Source organism: Numenius arquata, chromosome 16 (genome assembly GCF_964106895.1).
Source record: "Numenius arquata chromosome 16, bNumArq3.hap1.1, whole genome shotgun sequence".
Taxonomy (NCBI): Eukaryota; Metazoa; Chordata; class Aves; order Charadriiformes; family Scolopacidae; genus Numenius; species Numenius arquata.
This window is the reverse complement of record NC_133591.1, coordinates 10,637,753-10,659,254: the sequence shown is the minus strand read 5'-3', so window position 1 is coordinate 10,659,254 and position 21,502 is coordinate 10,637,753. Positions and strand designations below refer to the sequence as shown.

The window sequence follows — 21,502 nt, the reverse complement described above, 5'->3', positions numbered from 1 at the left end:
AAGCAATTCAGCAAACTAGCACACTTGAATGTATAATCAGTAACTTCACAGAAAAAATACTTAACAGTCTTCCTGTTCTACTGAGCACTAATGAAAATTAAGCTTAATTATGGTGTCTGTATTTGGGACCCACATTTTAAAAAATACCCTGAATAACTAGAATGAATTCAGAGGAGAGGAGAAAAAATTATGAGACATTAATGAGATGGCGTATAAGAAAAACACTGGGAGAATTAGGCTTATTTATCTTAAAAAAGATGAGGGAGAATTTCCAAAAATATAAAATTAACTGAAATAAAAATACAATAATTGCTCTTCGTATTCACTAAGTACAGAGCAAGAGGCTATAGGTTTTACTTACAGCAAGAAAATAGCTTTTTTTCTTTTTTTCCTCCTAATTTCTAGTTTAACTGTTACATACAGTTAAAAAAATGCATAGAGAACCTATGGAATCGCTGGAAGTTTTCAAGGACAGGTAGACAAATAGCTATCATTTGTTAGGTTACCCAAGATGTAGCTTAATGTAATAAAAAAACCTCTGTCAATACCTACATGCTGCAGTATGTAATGCAGAACTCATGGCAACTGCACCGTCACATCCTAACTGTGCTTTTTAAATAAATATTTTTCATCCATGAAAGTACTATGCTCTTCCAACCTCACAAATATATCTTATATATATATATATTAGACAGAGAGCACATATTTTTACATTCATTGTGTTATAAAGCTTCTCCTTCATCTGATAAGTTGACTATAGTCGAGACAGTCATTAGTGTTACTCAACCTACATGCAGTCTGAGACATGAGAATTAATTCCAAATTCCCAACGGCTATTGATACCTGTCCTTTTAAAAGATGCAAATCCAAAGAGAACACCAGTGCTTTTTAATAATTTCTGCTACAAAGACAATTTAATACAAGTCAGAGTAATTTAACAATTAAAAAATTACTGTGTTTTATATTTTGTTTACCTAAGGTATTTTCTTAGTTCCTCCATCTGGCAATAGCAAAAGGGCAAGCTTTTCTAAAAAGCTAAAGTGATCCCTCAGTCACAAGCAAATGATAAATGAAGGACTAAATATTCTTTTGAGGTCCCCTCCTGTAAAGTTTCCTATTATTTCAAAAGCTAAGATAAAAATACAACTGGGTATTAACGTCCCCAAATTATTATCTATAGTGGAAATGAAGAGAATAGGGAAAAAGGTCTACTAAACTGTGCATAAGCAACTGCAACAAAATTCCTATTAAAAATATGTCCTGACATCAGATTCTCTCTTTGGTATTATTATATTTTATTTCATTACTTTGCTGCATCACTTTTAAGTTTTAGGAAGATTTCAAACAACCTGACAAGCTGAAATCTGTATTTGATGTAAAGTTAAGTATTTTATGTTAATTTGTAAATATTAAGGAAACGCCACTTGAAAGCAAATCGGTTTTTTTTAATGCTCATTCCTCCTAATGTACTCAACCTGTGACATTTCAGGGATTTCTATGTCAGACTCTATCCCCTACTCTGTCAACAGGTCAAAAAGAACAGCTCTGGACAGAAGATGTAAAAAGATCAAAAGAAAGAACCTTGTTAACTTTCAAAGATATTAGTTTAAAAATATTAATTATTATTGGAAAGATGTCACTGGGAAGAAAGAACTTTTTAAGTATTTTAAGATTAATTGAATCTTGAACGAAATAGGTTTACTGGGTTGACTTCAAAAATCCCTATTCCACACTATTCCTCCATACCAGAAAAAGCCATTAGCATGTCATTATCACCACTCTGTTAGTATTCAGGCACAACACCTGCATGCCTATCAATTAATAGTAAAAAGTTATGTTAAACTTTGGGGAATCTAAATGACTATTTAATTTTAAATTGCAACAGGAAAAAAAAGGCTCAATAGTTCACTAGCCATTACTCTGTGCCAGTGTTCTCCCTGTCGTGGTTTGGGCTGGGTTGGCCACTAAAACGAATGAGAGATGCCCTCTTTTACTTCTCTCCCCTTCGGATGCACCATAAGCCCTGTGGACCATACACCAAAAGCCTCGTTCCCGAAACTGTCCGCCCACAGGGCTGAAGGAGGGAAGAAAGAGACAGTGTTAAAGTGTCAGTGACCTGAACTAGACATACAATCCTAATGACAGAGCTCTTACTGTTAATTATGCTCACCAGGTAACATCTCTCACGGTACAAGCTTACATTATTTATTTCAGGGGAGCTGAAGTACAACTTCATGGTGCCAGTATGAATGAGGTATTTCGCCTTAGTCAATTAATCACTGTGCAGCTCAGTAACTGTGTTGTCTGCCCTCCATCCTTTGAAACTTTTGGAAATTAAAAGGAGGCAGGACAAGACTTCTGAAATGTCTGCATGTGGGGGTAGGTACCAGGCTCAGAGCACCAACAGGGTATAACTCGTTTTTTCTGAGTAACAACCTTTTCTGCTTTAAATATCTGAAGGAAAACGTATGCCCACTCAGTACAAGAAGGGATCTGAAATGAGATAAACAATCAGCTACAAGTCAAAAATCTGAAAATGAGTGGCACAGAAAGCTTTTCTAAAGAGCTATATGCATATGCTAACTCAATTTACAGTAAAGAAAAATCCTGCTGCACAGTTCAGAGCTTATGAATAACCAGCTATCTATTATTAAAAACAAAAAAAAATTGTCTCATGCAGTAAAGGTGGGCTGTGGATGCATAGACTCTTTCTCTTTGTCCTGCCTGCCTGGCACCATATCTCCCTCTTCTCTTACTTGTATGTATGAGCATTTCCCTGTATTGCTCTGTAGTCAGGAACATGATGTATCACACAATTCTCATTCTTGAAACAGACTCCACCCATAACAGAAGACAACATTCAGACCTGTATCAAAAGGCACTTGCACATTATTAAAAACAAAAGAATCCAGAGATTTGCACGGAAGCAGATTAATTTCTGGAGGACAGCAAGTCCTCTGAATGTTTAAAGGGAGTTCTCTTATAAAATGAGTCAAAGATGAGAGTCTATGTGAGGTTTGTGTGGCTGCACTGAACACTGAATGTGTTTCAGTTACTTGCAGTCCTATATCACTGTTCTTCTGTCTTCAAGTGCACAGCAAGAGAGTATCTCATCAATGTTCCATGTATTGAGTCAAATCCTTTTTACATAATCTCACACTAAATGGCAGTGTGATACTTTTCCTAATCAGAGAGAGGTTAAATTGGGGAAAGGTAAAAATGGAGCACACTGCAATAAACTGGATCTGATTCATTATTCATGTAGTCCAGTATGCAGTCCCCATGAAAACCCAGAACCATGTGCCAGAAAAGGATATGTTCTGCAGACCAAAAGATTTCATTTTAAACTGCTGGAGAGAGACAATTTTGAAGGGTAAGATTTTAATGTTCCAAAATGCAATGTGGACATTCTTTTTATGCACAGAAATATCCACTCCATCTTAGAAGCTTATTTAGTTTGGCATGAATGACAACCTGGTGCAGAAAGTTTCTCAGAGATCACCTTTGTCTCATCAGGATGTTGAGAACCCCCGTTTACAAAAAACTGTGCATCTTCATAGCATTTGCAGAATTACAGACCAACAAACTACGAAGTGAGACTTCTCCCACAGCATGAAGCAAGTAGCCTTTCCCAGTGAGCTTATCATGCAGGTTCTGCCAATTATTAAAAGCAAGCCGTGACAGGTAAAAGCAGGAAGAGAATGCCTGGGGAACAGAGATTTGTATAAAGGTTAGAGGCAACACGGGCAATATTGGTTGCAAAAGCAATCAGGCAAAGACAAACACGAAAAAGGACAATTACATCTAACTACACACAACATACTACATGGCATGGATGAAGACTTAAACAATAGGACATTTTAACACTGAATAACAATGGATTTTGAATATATCATCTGCATACCACCACAATAATACAGAACTGACTATCAACACAACAAAGGCATATTACAGCAAAAAAGACCTCACAACCACTTCCCAGTCCACTTTTTGGGAAACAGATTTCTCATTCAGATTGTGGGTTTTTTTTTTAAATTTTAGTACTATAACTGCTTTCTGAACTAACTTCAATGCTTAGCACAAAGTTTAGGTAAATTTAAATGATTGGTCTTTACTGACTACCTACATCCAGCCTGTATAAAGAAGGACAATGAGCACGTCTGGATTGGTACCTAACACTGGCCGTTTAGCTGTATAAGTATGGTGACATCCCAGGTAACGATAGTCGGTCCCTGCTGAATTCCTGTTTGTTCTTGTTTCCTACTTTGCTTTTGGAAAAGAAAGAAGAGTCTAAACCTCAGGCTTCTACTATCAAATACAAGTTTTCATTTTGGAGGGTTATAAAACAGCAACAGGCAGGGGTGATGACAGGGAAGACAGGATTAACAGAAGGAAGGAAAAGATGTTGCTGAATGGAAGGACAAGAAAAGAGAGAGGAAGCTGCCTATTTTACACACATGACAGCAGCGAGTCAGCCAGCAAACAACAGCTGCCACTCAGCAATACTTCTGTCTGCTGGAAGGAGATATATGCTAGCAGCTGCCATGAGGAAAAAGAAGTTTAGTTACTTCACAAGCTGTATTTACTGGTTCCTTTCTCCCATTTCCACTAAATATATGACTTAAAACTAAGACCAGCATTCACTGGATATAGAGCTTTCAATGCTCTCAACTTTAAGAGTTTCACCAGCAAAATGTGCTGGAGAGCTACAGAACTATAATGACACATTTAAATATAATGTATCCGAAATAAATCTGCCCTTACAGTTTTACCTATCTACACATGAATGCTTGAAGATCACAGTCCCAATATTTTCAAGGAAAGATGTCTGGCTGTACAGCAATTCTCTCCTGCTTGTAATGAGATAATTTCATTCACTAGAAGGCACATTGTTTAAAAAAAACAAACCCAACAAACAAAACCCACAACCCAAAAACCCCACAAACAACATAAAATTACTAGGAAAAAACAGGGCTCAGAAGGAATCACAGGAGTTCATCTAGTCCATTCCTTTTTCCATCAGGATAAATTACAACTCCGTCATTCCTGGCAGATGGTTGTATCGACACTTTTTAAAGACTTCCAGTGCTGATGTGTTGCAGTGTTACACTATCCCCAGGAACATATTGTAGCATTTCACTTTTTTGGGGGCTATATAATATTTCCTAATACTATGCTAACACTATTTTCTAGTGTCCAGACTGAAAATGCAATTTAAATCTAGTATCGTTTGCCCTATCTCCCATGGACAGGGACACCCCGGTTTTTGCCTCTAACTCTTTGTTCAGCCTTCGACACTATTTGTTATTGTGCTGTCATGTCTCCCCTTAGTCTGCTCCTCCCTCGACAAACCATCCCGATTCCTTCTCTCTTTCCTCACGGGTCATGTGTTCTTGAAGGATAACAAAGAAATGGTCAAAACAGGTCTCACAGGTCAGTGGTGCCAGGGATCCCAACTAGCATGTTTGCCTGTGGTAATATACGAAGAGAACTTTGTAGCTAATGCTCTTATTTTGTTTATGTCATGTATGATCAACAATATCAATACAAGAGTAAGAGTAAATAAAGAGGATTGTCAGGCCTCAGAAAGAATATATATCTAGGCTGAATTTGGGCCAAATTATTTGTTCTGTGAACAACAATATAGACAGTTTCATTTGCTGTCAGAACGGTAAAAAAAATAATCTAGAGAGCAGTCAAATGATGGGTATTTTCTTGCTATTTTTAGGAATAGTACAATGGAAATGCAGGTGCTGGTTTTCTTCAGTGATGTGATTACGTGTAAGACGTCAAGCGCATTTTACTTCAGAAGTATATATTTTAGTACAAGTAAAATGCAAATGAATGCAGAGGAGCACAGTATGTGTAATAATATAAAAGTGGAAGACTTCTGAGCATTGCTCAGCCTGTTAGCTCTCCTTCCATCTGTAACAGCCCCAAGGCAAACAGTTCAGTTTCCTGGGGCTCTTCAGTATGCTGTATCCAGCGTTTAGTTGTGCCAGCAACTTACAAAACATTACGAACAATGCAGTACTCTGCAATTCTACTTGTCACAGTTACACACAGTCTTCCTAAAGATTACCCGAACTCCGTTTCTTTCAGCAGCTGACACTTTGAACTGCTTTGAGAGCAGCAAAGCTTAGCCCTAGCTAGGCTAAGGCAGCACACCCCAGAACTGCTGCTTCAGCCCTGGCAGAGAGAGACATTCCTTAGCTTGCACCTTCAGGCTTTGCAAAGCAACCAACTTTGTTCCATTGGGCAATTAGTGTGTCACAGTCCATAATATCGTACTTTGAGTGAATGTACTAACAACATATACTGGACTATTAATCTAACTTATGTATCTCCTGGGAACATTTCAACAGTCTTCAGGACCTAAGCAGATGTAGTCTTAGGCAGAACTGCTTCTCACAGGGAATATTATATGCAAAATTTAAATATATTTGCTCCCTTCTGTGTTTGCTGTGTCAAAAGACATGAGAAGGCTAATAGAAGAACCTGATCACTATATAACCCATTCACACTAACGCACTACATATGATACCAAAACAGTCCAATGAATTACTCCTGACTGAAATGTAAGCAAGAACAGAAAGAACATTACTCTACTCAATTTAGTGAAAGAGATGAAGGATCTTCTGTCAGTTTCACCAAGAATTATTTGTTGGGGAAAAGGAATAAATTCACCTCCCAGAGTTTCCAGGCATATAAACATTTGTTTCAAAACTATGTCAACAAAGTTATTTACAAATTACTGGTCTTCAGAAATTGACAACAGGAAGCAGCCCACCCTCCAGAAATAAATTCGTATCAAGCACAGCATTTCTGTGGGGCCCATCACATTCTGCCAGCGCTAAGCTATACATTGCAGATATTTTACTCCTTCTCACAGATCCAGATGGATAAACAAATGGCCAGAAGAGTAGAAGCAGAATAAAATTCCTAGCCAAATAATAATATCAGGCTACTTAACTAGCAGCTTAATTTCTACTATGTATGTATATTGCAAAATCTTCAGTAACACTGTGATACCACCCTACCTTCTTCATTTATAAGCCAATTATTTATTATATCACTTTATATTCTATAGAGATAAGCTGCTAACCAGTCACTGTAAATGATAAAGAAAAATTAAAAGATGAAGTCTACTGGACTGTCATGCAAATCACTTCGTGCTGATACACAATATATTCAAAATAGTTGCCACCTGCCTCCTTCAAAAAAGGATAATATTGTTTTGGTTTGCCTTTTTAACACTTTGCCTTGTTTCAGCCACAGTTCAAATTTTCATCTGGTCATTTCACACAAGCATTGAAATAGTGTCCAGTCTCCTAAAGACTGAACTCACATCTTTCCTAATAAGCTCAGACAGACATTTAGCTCCAGAGGAAAAAAAAAAAAATTTAAAAAGAAAAATCACTGAATATTCAGTTAGCTACAAACTCCTATCGACATTCCCGTTCTGATTAAATGACAGGTGGCAGGTGACAACTTTGAATTTTATATTTAAAGCTCTGACTGTACATTGATTCTATTTAAAGCACTGAATTTATAAAAGTAATTAGCTTCAATATTGCCCGTGATACCACAGACCCATCACCCTCCTTGAAATGAGCAGTTTGATCATTCCTGGTCAAACCCCCCATGATTAGAGCATCTCCCTGTGCTGCCAGTATTGAGAACAGGGACTGTACCGTCCGGCGTTGCCTGCTGACGGGGTTTTTTACATTTGACGTAATCGTGGTCAACTGGAGTGGCTGTGTAAGGTGGGGATGTCAGACCTGGACCGGAGGATGAGGGGAGGGAAGTCCCAGGGCCTGGCACTGTTCCGGCTGAAGAGTGAGAGTCTTCATCAATCATGCAAGCTTTTTCCCTGGGAGGGGCAAGAAAAAAGGAAAGCGTAAATATAGTAGGGACATATAGAAAGAACAAAAGGAGACTAAATGTTCTTACGACATTTTCAATACAATCGAATCTTACTAGCAAATTCTAAATGATGTACTTTTACAGAATCACAGAATCTTCTTGGTTGGAAGGGAGCTTTGAGATCATTGAGTCCAACCAACAACAACAAAAAAAACCACAAACAAAAACAAACAAACAAAAAACCAAAACAAACAAAACACAACACCAAACACCAAAACCAAACCAAAACAAACACCCACAACCACACACCACACCCACCCACAAACAGACGCAAACCAACAATCTCGGGCACTAGCTCATGCCCTGAAGTGCCATGTCTACACGTTTCTTAAATACCTCCAGGGATGGTGACTCCACCGCCTCCCTGGGCAGGCTGTTCCAGTGCCTGACCACTCTCTCAGTAAAGTAATTCTTCCTAATACCTAATCTAAACCTCCCCTTTTAGTACAGGTTATATTCTTCCCTTGTCACTGGTCAATAGTAAAACATTCTTTATTTTGTAGTTGTTAATGAGAAATTACGAGAAGTAAAAAGCTTCTTATCCTTTAAAATAAAGGCTATTTGCTTTTGCACTTGTTAATAGTTGATTAAAAAAAATTTTATTAATAATAATAAAATAATTAATAATAAATAAATAAAAACAGTGGCTTCGGAGGTTCCACTCAAATATGAGAAGAAACTTCTTTACGGTGAGGGTGCCAGAGCACTGGAACAGGCTGCCCAGGGAGGTTGTGGAGTCCCCTTCTTTGGAGATTTTCAAGACCCGCCTGGATGCAGTCCTGAGTAACATGCTCTGACATGCTCTGGGCAATCCTGCTAGATGATCTTTATGGTCCCTTCCAACTCTAAAAATTCAGTGAAATTCAGTGAAAATGGATCACAAGATCAAAACTGCTGTTTTGTTCCCTTTCCATCTACACTGTGCCAATTAATGAGAAGATCTCAAAGTAGCGTATAAAGCTTACTGCTCATGATACCTGAAAACTGCAAATATTCGAACAATTTCTAATCACTTTGGTTTGTTTATGTTTCATTCAGCTTCATTTTAATAGTTTATTATACAGTAGTTTATAAATATGCTTTCAGAGGATACTCCTGGAAATTAGCACTCACTTTTCTGCAACTTTTGGGGTGTTCTTCTCCTCACCCCTGGCAAATGGTCCCTCAGAAGCTTCTTTCATGAAACTAACTAGTATCTCTGCATCTACTCCAGAGTCCGGTTTCCCCACAAGTTTCAAAATGGAAGCGTGAAGTCGAAAGTATACCTAGAAAACACCAAAGTCCACGCCGTCAGTAGAGAATTCATAGCTTTGCAACCTATTACAAATAGTCTCTTCTCTGTAGAAACTGCAGGAGTTAGTACAGACTGTCATCCGTTACCTAAACTTACCTCAATAGGACTTTTCCTGCCTTTGGAAGTTGCTGGTAAATGACAAGATCTGGACACTGTAAAAATTTTATAACTGCAACCTATGGAATACAACAATGAAAGCAGACCTGCTCTGCTGGGAAGCAAATCACCACTGGGTGCGTTCTAGATCCACGACTTTTACCAGACAACACGGTGAAAGCAAAGGTGTTATGACTGCTATTCCAACTCACGCATGAACTTACGCTTTTATAGGTATGGGATGCTCATGAAACCTATCCATGTTTGATTTTGAGAAAAACTGACTCACAACTGTGTGCAGCAAAATCCAAAAGTGGAATTTCTGCCTGTCTGTCCAACACTGAGACTGTATCCACAAACTGTCTTAAAGCAAAACCAACCTGAATATCAGGCTCCATTTCATTCTCCAAGTTAGTGTTGTAAATGTTCCCAGATGCAGAGCACCATGTACCTCTGCCTAATAATGTAAACTAATAACGGATATTCCGCTATCTGTAGAGAACAAGATTTTCAAGCTTATGCATTTAACTTTCTTTACCTCCAACGCTTCCATGGCCAGTTCTGGTGGATTATGGTAGTGAATCTTCTTTGGATATCGGGCAGCCTCCTCATGCAAGTAATGACCTGCCTGTTTGTAATGAAGCAGATAGACAACAGGAGGCTGTTTCTGCTTCTCTGCGATCTTTCCCAGCATGTAGTGAATAAGCCACTCCTCTTCATCGCCATCTCCCTCACAGCGAGATGCTGACGTAAAACACAACTTGGCTGTCTCCAACATACTGTCTCGACGCTCTTCCATCTGTGATCGAACAAAGTGTTGAGAATACATGAATTCACTGTGGCTGGGATGAAAAATTCTAAAAATACACTCCTGCATATAAAAGTGCATAAACAAGGTACATACATAATTTAAAACATTTTCAACCTAAAAGACACAGAACATAACCAAGCAAATACGTACTGACGACCCACAAAATGAATTTATGGATACGTTTTTGTTCATTCCAGTAACTGCTGACACAAATAACCACAACAAAACAGTTAAGACAGGAGTCTAAGAACATGCACATAAATACAAATCTGAAAAACAACAAACCAATATACATGTCGACAAAAAGTTATTTTACCACTTTTCCAGCACTGTAATTAACTTAACTCTTAAAAGAAAAAAAAATATTAATTATTTTGTTCTGCAACTAAAGTCTGCTAGAGCCACTATGCACCACTATCATTTGTGAAGATACGGATTTCATTTGGTTTGCAATGCATCTAATTTTGAGCTGAATATGGCAAGAATACTTTTTTCTTTTCCCCCTAAAGAAATTAAAACCAGCGGCATAAATTAAGGTTAGCTGCCAATAAAGTCACAGAAAAAAAATAGGTCAAAAGATGCATTAATCTAATTTTCTCTTTTTGAAAAAAAGTTTATAAATTTAAAATTATTGGGCTAGAACAGTATCCTAAACACTTGCTGCACTTCAAGAACTCTAACATAGCCTTTTCTTTCCTAAATATTTTGTAAGGAGAAGAGAATAACAAGGTTTTTATGCATGAGAAACACATTGCTGTAGAGATATATCTCTGGAAAGGATATTATATATTGTTCTAATTTATCTTTTATTATAATACAACTTTTCTTAGTAAATTATGCCTTTTTAACATATTCACTTGAAAAAAGGAAGATTCAAGTAGGCCTAAAGGAGCACTCTGATTTAATCAATAACTTCAGATGTCTGCTCTGTATTGTACCTTTTATCTGATAATATGACATAACTCCAGCATTACCCCTGGAATTCTTCAGCAAGTCCCTCATAGCCAAGAGGTTGCAAAACAGTAAGACCAAACTCCTGATAGATCAAAGGCATAAAATGCAGTAAATTCCTTTTCTGAGTAGTTACTTTTGGAGCTCTTGGATGTTATTAACAAATAGCCCTCAGAAAGAAAACTCTATTGTTAGTTGTCATTTCAAACAAACTATTTAATAAACCATTTGTTCTCCATTAATAAATGTGCTTACATCGCCTCGCCTCTTACAGGGTCAAATGCTGTGTAAGTGTCTATGGGAAGTGCAATGTTAATACAGTTATAGAGGCAGCTCAGATGCAAGACCCATCACTTTGCTGGAAATATGTTCTCCTGGAAACAAAGGATGTTCCCAATAACAATCTCTATAGTTCAAACACTAAAAGTTTCACAGTTTCACAGCAAACACTGAGGAGTGGCACTTCTTTTTTTTCATTCTGCTTCCCATTGTGGGCTGCATAAGATTTGTAAGTCAGAATAGTTAAATCAGAACTAGAGTTTACGGGTCCAAAAAGACAGACAAAACATTTCCCCTAGCAACTCTTACCACTGTCAGAGAGTCTTTGGAATTGCTCGTTTTGGCTTAGCAATAAACTTCATAATAACTCTAACTTTTTCATCATCATCATGCATAAAGAGCTAATGAATTCATAACAAGGTTTTCTATGAAAATTCTATCAACCTCCTCATTTTGATCTGTTGAGTAAAAAGCCCAAAAACACAGAAAAGGGGAGATGTCTTTAGATACAAGAGATGACACATAGACACAGATATCAGAGTAACTCCTGATCTTTTCACTATTTAAATATGTATATATTTCACCTTTTCCTAGAAACATTGTATGACATTTACAGAAAGGTAAGGTAAATATAATTTCCCTTTCCAGAAGGTTACAATAATTTTGTCTCACCTTCAAAAGATAATTCAAAGATCAGGCTCAAACTAATTTTACACAAGAAAAAGAAAGAAAAAAACCCCTTTAAATACTGCTTGACACTAGCAGCTTATATGAATGAATATTAGAATTTCCAATATTACTAAGTAACCATACAGCGTATTATGTGGTATACAGCATGTAAGTATTTAATTTTAAAAGTTATTATGTTAGAAAAGATCATTTAAAATATTAAAAAATTTCATACTGCTCTCAGTTAGATCCCACCTGCTGCACAACTTCAGGGGGGAGTTCTGATTTCCACTGCTTAAGCTGTCGGGATGCAAAAGAATGTAGGGCATAGGAAATAGTGCCGTATTCTATCCACAAGGAGAGATTAGAGCTGTCAATCTCCAGGGCTCGCTTGAAGCAATTCAAGACGGGAGTAGAGTGCTTCCAGATTGGGCCATCACTTTTCAATTCATTCGAGTTCAACTTGTCCTGAATACGGCTTGCTCGAGCCAGAGCCATACCAGCCCACGAATCAAACCTATGCAAGCAGGAACATAACACGTGAACAATATCCCCCCTAAACATTACACTGAATGGCACAGACAAGATCCATTTTGTTATATCTTCAAAATTTTCTCTTCCCTTCATCATATGCTCTCTCAAAACAGATTTCTGCACCTCCTCCTCCCCTTATAGTTGAACAGAGGATTGTAGAGACTAAATCATTCTGATTTTACTAAAAATGGTTTCCTAATAAAGCACTTTCCCCAGTGATTGTCACACATGAAAAACACATGAAACAACAAGGTCTATTTGCCATGCAAAAACAGGACATATATATTTCTAATGGCAGTGCTCCCATTGATTTCTTTTCCCAGTAACCAGGCTGTCCTGTCCAAACATTGTCACCCTTTATTTCTGTAAGCCAGCAGACAGCCATCACATCATTTTGTATTGTTGGACTAAACTGTGAATGGTCTTTATCATCATCATCATTTTCCAACATAAAAATCACAAAACCCAAAATGCATTAATGTAGGAAAATTGTGATAAACAATAAAGATTGCTTACTGAGGGCATTGTTCATGATCTGGTCCTGTGTTTATCAGATCATTGACAATACAGTCTGAAGAGTAGTTTCCGTATTCTATAATCTCACATTAACATCTGGGGTCAACACCTCCGGAATTTTTCAATTCTACTATGATTCTAACACCAAAGGAATAATCATAATGTTCTCACATTTTTGCTTGTAATTTCTTGCTGATTTCAATTGAAAACCCATTTCTGGGTCAAGTGACCTCAACAGTCAGATTCCTGAGAGAAATGGAGGGGGAACTGTAATACAAACATTTGAAGAAGTAACATCTCATATGGCTGGGTTATACTGTGCTACCACATAAAGCATCTTCTGAGCAACAAAATGTCACACATGAAAGTAAAAATATATTCCACTCATTTCTTTATGAATTTAGGTTCTAAAGTATCAAAACTACAGAAAAATGGGGATGGGGGATGGTAATTTCTTTATCAGGCTTAAAACAGAAGTTTTAGCAATCTGCTAATCACAGTTCCCAGACTGGAAGATTCAATAATGTTAAGCTACAGGTTTTTCCTCTATAGATTTCACATATAAAATTGCTCTGTGCTTTCACCTTCCCTTTTGTCTCTGGTATGTGCCTGGATTTAGAAACAGTTTTCTTGTCTCAAATCTATCAAGCTAGGGGTTTTGTCACTGACCCTGATAAATCAACTTCAAGGAGAATTAAAATGATAGCCAACATCTAATATTCAAGCCCTATTATTTAATCAGTAAATGTAAAGGTTATTTAATTTCATTTTAGAAGACTGTTATTCAAAACATGCCTTATTTTTAAGATGAGAGAACTTAATCTTGGTGGTATTTCAGTAAGTTGTAAATTACCAAGAAACAAGGTGTTTTGGTTTAAATACCACTTAAATACTTTGAGCTTGTGTTCTGTGAGCAGTTCTCTCACAGCAAGATCAATAATCTTAGAAAGAGGTCAGCCTAAACAGTTAATCCACTAAGGAACACTATTTGTGCTATATATTTGTGCTATAACTAAGCTATTAAACACTGACATTTTTCATTCCTTGTCACATATGAACACGTCAAAACAAAAAACCAAAAGGTGCGAAAGGGAAATATTGATTCAGCCCTTTCCCTTCCCAGTTATTCTTAATTTTAATTTAGCTTCCCTGCCCCCCTTTCATTTTCTGGTTTTAATTTCAAAACAATCAGGTATTTAACACTAAGTTTGGGGTTTTGTTTCGGTTGGTTGGTTTAGAGATGCCCTTAATTATACAATTGACCTATGATAATGGCTTGCAGGCAGGTTTTTTAGTTTGGTGTTGGTTTTTTTTAAACTCGTGAAAAAAAGAAATATCTTTTATTGTCTGCTTTTCAGTAGTGAAAGAAGTGAGAAGAATGAATGAGATGCAACAGGATTCAGTAATACCAACCTGTTTGGACAAATACAAATGTCATGCATGTAAAATTTAATGGCCTTGGACTGTTCTTTATTCTTGAAATGATAGTCTGCCAGAAGATAGTACAACTCAGTCACCACTGGTGGAGAATAGTCCGCACCATCTGGGAGAGATGGTGCCTGAAAGTTAAAAAAAGAAAAAGTAAAAGTCCTTATTAAATAAAAAGTTCATATTAAATGAGCTGCACACTTGCTTCTTCCTTGTAGTGAAAGTAGCCTTTTCATCACAGAATGGGAAGGTATTGAATATGAAGGCAGTGAAAGTGTTCCACAGATACACAGAGCACTTACAAACACTAATGAACATTTCATACTGACTCCATATTAATCAATATTACATCTTGCCATTCCAAGACTAAAAGCTTTGGTGGTGTCATCTTATTTCATTTAGATGCAATTACCTGAGGAAATCCAACATCATGGAATAAATCATTCCCCAACCATCTCAAAGTCAATTAAAATAATAACAATAATTTTGACTTCTTTCAGCTTTTCTTTTTCAAAGCAATTAATCATACCTTGCTGCATGTTCCTTCAATATAGGCAGATACAGTGTCTAGGCTCAGCATAGGCTTGTCTGTTCGAGGAACAATTGTAGCAGTCTTCTTCAAAAGGTTGGCCAAATCAGCAGAAACAGTACTGGTTTTGTAACTATCAAATTCCGGAAGAGTTTTAGGTTTAAAATATTCAAACATGAACAAAGCATCTTCCCATGTTAGATCAACCTGAAGAGGGAGGTAGATGAGAGAGGAAAAATATTATTTCCAAATCCAAAATTCAGAAGTCTACTAACAGTGGAGTTTCTATGGCTTTTCTAGTTAGTTTGTAAGAATACAGATACTACTCTAGCAGGAAATAAACCTCCCAAGAACACAACAAGTAAAGGTGCCATTAATTTATGCTGCTCACAAATACAGCATACTGCACACTGATTTAAAAGACTAAGATGTTGGGCTGTAACTTAGTGTATGTCACTGAAAAATAAAGACATTCTACTTGCTTAGAAGAGTTGCTCAGAGAAGTTGTTTATAAGCAAGAATCAATTGGAAGCATCCTGAGTGACACTGAGCTCATGGGTAAGAAATTAAGGAGAAAAACTCTACACCTTCAGTTTCAAATTCAAGTAAGAAGAATAAATGAAATAGGAATCAAACAAAATTCTAAGACTCAAAAATCTTCAAACTCTCTAGAGAAAGGTACTTTCAGAATTTATTCCTCATTTTCCCTTCACTTTTCTTTCTTGAAAACAGTAAAAACCCCTAAAATTTACAGTTCTCTTCAGACTAAGTTTTTCTCCTTTTACTGTCCATCTTATTCCTTACAGCAAATTTTGCTTCTGTATTGAAAATGGCAAAGTCACATTACTAAAAATCCATTTGTCAATGTTTCCAATAAGAACATTTTGACCCAGAATTGCCCAAATGTAATAGATTTTTTGGGAGGGTGGGGGAGGGAGGGAGGAGCACAGCGTAACTTATACTTCATTATACCTCCCTTTTTCTTAGTTATTCCCTATTATTTTTCCCTATTATATTCCCTTAGTTATTCCCTATATTCCCTAATCAATAAAATTGATTTCTCGTTATCTTGATTTTCTAACAGGTAAGTTTAAGAGACAGAATTCACAAATATTCAATGAGTAACAACGTAACAGTATTTGTGTATTTAAAAAGGTTTGTTCAAAGGAGCCAGACAATTGCTTTGCTTGTAAGAAATTCTTTTTCACTTACAATTCTATGATCATTCGCATTTGGTAAACAAAAATCTGACGGTTTTGAACAAAATCAATGATGTTTCAAGGCAGAGGATTGTTGACCTGCTTTTTCTGTCCCTTCCTTAGTACTACAACCCTCTTTCCTGAGGCACTCTGTAGTTGTTCTTCTCCCAAACTCAACTGAGTTTCACACACTCCTCATGAACAGCTACCAAATATTTACCATTGCAGATTTCGAAATAAGCTATAGTATCGTTTACTTGCATAATTTTTTAACAGTGACATTTTTCACTTTCATAAACTGCAAGGCTGGCTGCTTAAGTTTTCTTCTCGCAAGCTGACTTTTTTCCTTTCTAATTTTCCTCAAACTCGAACTTCTTCTCTGTTGAAAACAGGAAAGTCATGGCTCAATAAAATCAATTTGTCAATAGTTCTAAAATGGCAGACTACTGTGAATAAGACTATACCAGCATTACATTTCAAATATCTGACCCTCTATATTCATAAAGGCTTCAATATTATTTTAATGAGTTTATCTTCTAGAATATGTAAAATACATAAATTTTACAAGGAAATAAAAGCAATCTTTCTCCAAAATATATTAAGGCACATCAAAACCAAACAAGGGTGTACCTTTCATCACTTTAGGATATTCCACTGGCATGAAACAATACATATCTTACCTGCTGTACTGAATGTTCTTCTAGGTATCTTGCTTTGCTTTTTTTGCTAGGGAAACCATATAAACAATAAAAACACTGTTCCAAGGCTGTTTCCAGCTCTTCTTTGTATGGATGAGTATCTTCAGAAGTGGATGCTGCAAGTTCTTTTTGTAGTACCTGAACCTACAACATCACAAATATCAATGAAAAGGTCATCTGCAAGCTGAAGATTGCATTAAGCTTCCTAGTTGTCTGAACGCAGATGATGAAAGCGACATTAAAGAACTCCACATATTTTTCCCCAACTGCAACCAAATATTATTCATATTTCTGTAAACCAGTCTCACACAAGTCATTTCAATGGCACCGTAACTGCAATTAAGTGTTTTCATTTTTTTCCTGTGTTAATTGATGAACTCTTGTCTTTAATCAATGAGATTAGATATCAGCTTTAATGTTTCAGATTTAAGATCATTCAAATTTTGCCACTATGCACCAATTTGCTTCTGTGAGTACAAACACTAGAGTTTGCTAAATCTGTGAATAACGAAAAGGCACAGACGAATTTCTCCCCTAATTCACAAACACCAGTTTCGTCTGCATGGAAAAAGGGGGATGAAGAGGACTTCGCAGAAAAAGGAGAGACAGCTAATGAAAATCTGGCTAAAAGGGATACAGAATTGCACAGTATGAATAGTAGTATACAGATGGCTACACACCAAGGAAAGTGGCTGGATTGATCCCAAATGACTAAACACTGTAGCAAGTTGCTATCTTTAACTTCAACGTTCCAAGAAAAAGTACCCATCAGTAGCATATTTTGGAAGCTGCTATTACTCTAAAACATTCATTAAAAGAAAACTGCAACTGAATGCCAAAAGACAAAAGGTAATTCTCTGAAAATTTTTACTAAGCTTCCTTAAAAAGCAAACCAAAAAAGAACACATCCAGGAAGACATTTCAAAATCAATAAAAATATGTTCAAGAATAATCCGTGAAGTGGGATTTTGGTGTTTTATTTCAAAACCAAAACAAAACCACACATAATCACTGAAGTTTAAGAATCGATTCCAACATGTCCCCCTATGAAATTTAAATTAAAAAATGAAATGTGTAAGTAGAAATTAGTTTCATAATATCTTATACATCCAATTGCAATGTCGTGTGTGTATCCCCAGGATCAGAGTGCACCTGTTATGTCTAAAACTCATGTGAGGTGGCAGAAATGTTCCTACTGTAATCATCATTTGGGAGACTGAAGGGTGCAGAAAAATACCAAGTTCTCCACTGTCATTTGCCTCTACAGTTTTAGGAAGCTGCATACTACCAGGAGAGGTCTATTAACTGATAAGTAATTTCCTTTAACGTTGTTCCTCTGACAGAAAGCATCAACTTTTATTTACTCATTGTAGTAAGATCTGACTTCTCCAAACCACCCACACCCATTCCTCAAGACACTGGTTAAGGAGTTCCCTCAACTCAAATTCTGCAGTCATAAATTGAAAATGCAAACCATTCACCTATTTGCAATTCGTATAAAAGCTCATCATATTCCTTTTACAGTACTTCAGCTGCCTCTTTATCACAATTTATCATTTTTCAACATCAAGGATTATAAACTCATTTATGCATACGATGCATGCTACAAGAAGCTTCTCATCATGATTGGCTTTCCTGACACTACAAACACTGCACTTCATCACAAGGCTAAATTCTATCATTCTACATGTAAGAAGCTCATTTGTAAGAGCTGGGATTAACTATAAGACGTTAATTCTCTTCTGCTTAAAAGATCAATGTGCTAAGAACAAGGTACCATTTATTGAGAGCCAAACCCCTGAAAAATAAGAGTAAAGACAATTCTCAAAAGGCATTTCAATGAAATTTTGAGTCACTGCAATCATCTTTGAGTCACAGCAGACACCTTATTTCTACTACTTTTCCTGTAAGAATTTGTGAACGTTTGAAATTTACCAAAAGTGTAGATAAATAAATTGAAAGAAAGATGTAAGCATCACAGGATACCGTAACAAAAGCATGATATTCCTACGGCTGCAAACAAAAATCACATCTAAAAACCAGTAACAGAATTCTCACTCAAACGGTGTTCAAAACAGTATCCCGTGTTCTTACTCAGCTTTTAAGTTCTTGGCAGTAGCCCAGAATTGTTCTTAATTCAGACTTTGACTGTTGCTAAAGGACTTAACTAAGCACTAACATCCTCTCTTGCACACCACCTTCAGCCACAAGCGATACAATGTACTTGAGCAGACAGTTCGCCTACAGGCCTGCAGAAGGTGAACATTTAATTACTAGTCTATAAAAACACACTTTTGTTTAACATTCTTGAAGCTGCCTTTCTCTTCAAATAATTCATCCCATTTTATCTTTGTCCTTCCTTACCCTTCCAACACCCTCTTGCCTCTGAAAATGAAATTCTTGTGCTCAATAACATCATATTATATTTTAATTTAAGAAGTGGGCAATTCTGCAACTGAAAATGTAATATTTTGTTCAAAGTACCTGATGACATTTGCAAAGATCTAGCTGTAAATACATCCACAGCTCTTAGTTATCTGTGGTTTATCCAGGTTCACAGGGCATACTATCAGACTGCCCAGGCTGTGGATACAGGCACACTACACAGACACAATTTAGATTCATCACTGTGTCTGTGGGCAAGCTCGAGCCAGGAAACAGGCTATCTATTTTCAGAAAGCAGAGAGCCTGAGCTAATAAGCCCTCTGGACCCAGGGCAGATCCATGCAGAGGCAGCTCAGGTGTATCAGCATTATGCTCCTAATACCAGGGAGACTGAGGAGAGTAGGATGCAGAGATAATCTAATAGTCCTACGCTGAATCAGCCTCAGTTCAAACGCTGTTCATTAGCCCCAGCCCAACCAGGGTGAGCCGGCTCCTGCAGAACCCCTCGGGCTCTCCGCGCTGTCCTTCCCAGCCGTCTGAATTCCTGTCCCAGGCATGCTGCTGCTCAAATGCAGAGGTAGATGAGGCCTGGCACTGAGCTGTAGCTAATAACCTCCAGGGAGTGCCGAGAAGGGAAATTAAGAGATTCTCGAGTAGCTCTATGCAGAACTAATCATGATTTTCTCTTGGCTGAAGGTAATAAACCTCAATGAAGTCAAGCTGAATCTGTAAAGAGCCACTGAGTAATCCCAGTAGAGCACTGCCCAATGAATGCCACGGAACCACCTTATCTGGGGTTTGCCAACAGCCAGCCTACCCCAGGCTGTCAGCAGTGAAAGGCTGACTGCACTTCAGCTTCTAAGCTAAAGTGAGGAAACAGCAACACACAGAGAAATATTCTCCTTCAAGCATGGGAAATTTCTTTCCTGGTATAACAACTAGACCTCAAGGAACAATCTTAAAAAGGTCAACGACAAACGTGCAACTCCTTTCATCTAATAATGCTACAGCATTACTGCCCAGACACCCATTTCTGGTGCATATTGCATCTTCTAACTCACTCATGTGAACAACAGCGCAAAGAACAGCCTTCAGACACAGGGAAGCGAAGGACTGAAGTAATTCTTCATTCTCATCATCTTTGCTCAATAGACAAACTCTATATGTATATTTGAAGCACATGAAAACAACAGAATTACTATTGTATGGCCATCTGTCGGTCCGGTTTTGGTAAATTCGGCTGAAACCACGACACAGTCTGTGGTATAAAATCAAGGGAGGTATAATCAAACAAGTCAAATTTATCAACAGCAGAACAGCCAAATACATCACAGCTTCAGGTGACACCACACGGTGAGTGATCAATAGCATTCCAGACACGGAACCGAGGACAGACAATGGCCTGCAAATCTTTGCTCTTGTGATTTGGAAGAAACAAATAACCAAGTTTACTGCAAAATTCACACCTGAATTCTCCTGGCTGACAGTTAAATATGCTCTTTTTTTGCATGTTAAACAGTATTTACCTATATTGAAGATGTGCAAACTTTACATAACACTTGACAAATTCAGTTCTGTGAAGTAAGCAACTTATTTAGAATCACTGAGACAAGATGAATATGGAATCCCACTGGGTTATTTTAGCAGCAATTCCAAAGAAGTAACACTGCAGTTTTTCTTAGCTTGTGAATGATGTTCAGTACTATCAGATTGCTTGGTTATTCCTACTTCTCTTTCAAATCCTAGGAACAAAATAAAATTCTAGTGCAAGCAGAAAAATGGAGAAGAAAAATCAGAAGAACGTAATTATTCTTCTCAGTGAGACAAGTCCACAGAACAATGGGAATTACGACAGGAAAGAAATTGTTCTCAGGTTTATTTTCCATTTCATATCAACACTCAAGAGTTCATTTCTATTACTTGCCAGATTTTTGAAAACTGACTTCCAAACAGAGAATGTAACTTTTTTATTCTTACCCTTAGGTATGGTGTCATTCTTCTTGCATTCACTGTTCTTAATTTCTCTTTTCTTTAACATGAGTTCTCACAATTAAGACTTTTGAATATTATTTTGATTACTGAACATGATTCTTGAGAAGAAATTACCCTTCAATGTATTTTTAGAAGCAAAGACTATACACACATTGTTCCACGTAGGGGTCACTAATACTTGAAACAGCCTCACAG

The 21,502-nt window shown here is 37.1% G+C and overlaps 1 protein-coding gene across 1 annotated transcript in view; it reads right to left on the bottom strand.

Annotated features, from left to right (window-relative positions):
• The window catches only part of CABIN1 (calcineurin binding protein 1), a 116,921-nt gene that overhangs the window by 74,701 nt on the left and 20,718 nt on the right, over positions 1-21,502 (bottom strand). Inside the window, exons 19-25 of the mRNA XM_074159794.1 lie at positions 16,913-17,074; positions 15,034-15,240; positions 14,490-14,635; positions 12,282-12,543; positions 9,855-10,115; positions 9,040-9,191; positions 7,695-7,873 (exon numbers count right to left, since the gene is read on the bottom strand). Of these exons, the coding sequence (XP_074015895.1) occupies positions 7,695-7,873; positions 9,040-9,191; positions 9,855-10,115; positions 12,282-12,543; positions 14,490-14,635; positions 15,034-15,240; positions 16,913-17,074 (1,369 nt within the window). The remainder of the gene's footprint in view (positions 1-7,694; positions 7,874-9,039; positions 9,192-9,854; positions 10,116-12,281; positions 12,544-14,489; positions 14,636-15,033; positions 15,241-16,912; positions 17,075-21,502) is intronic.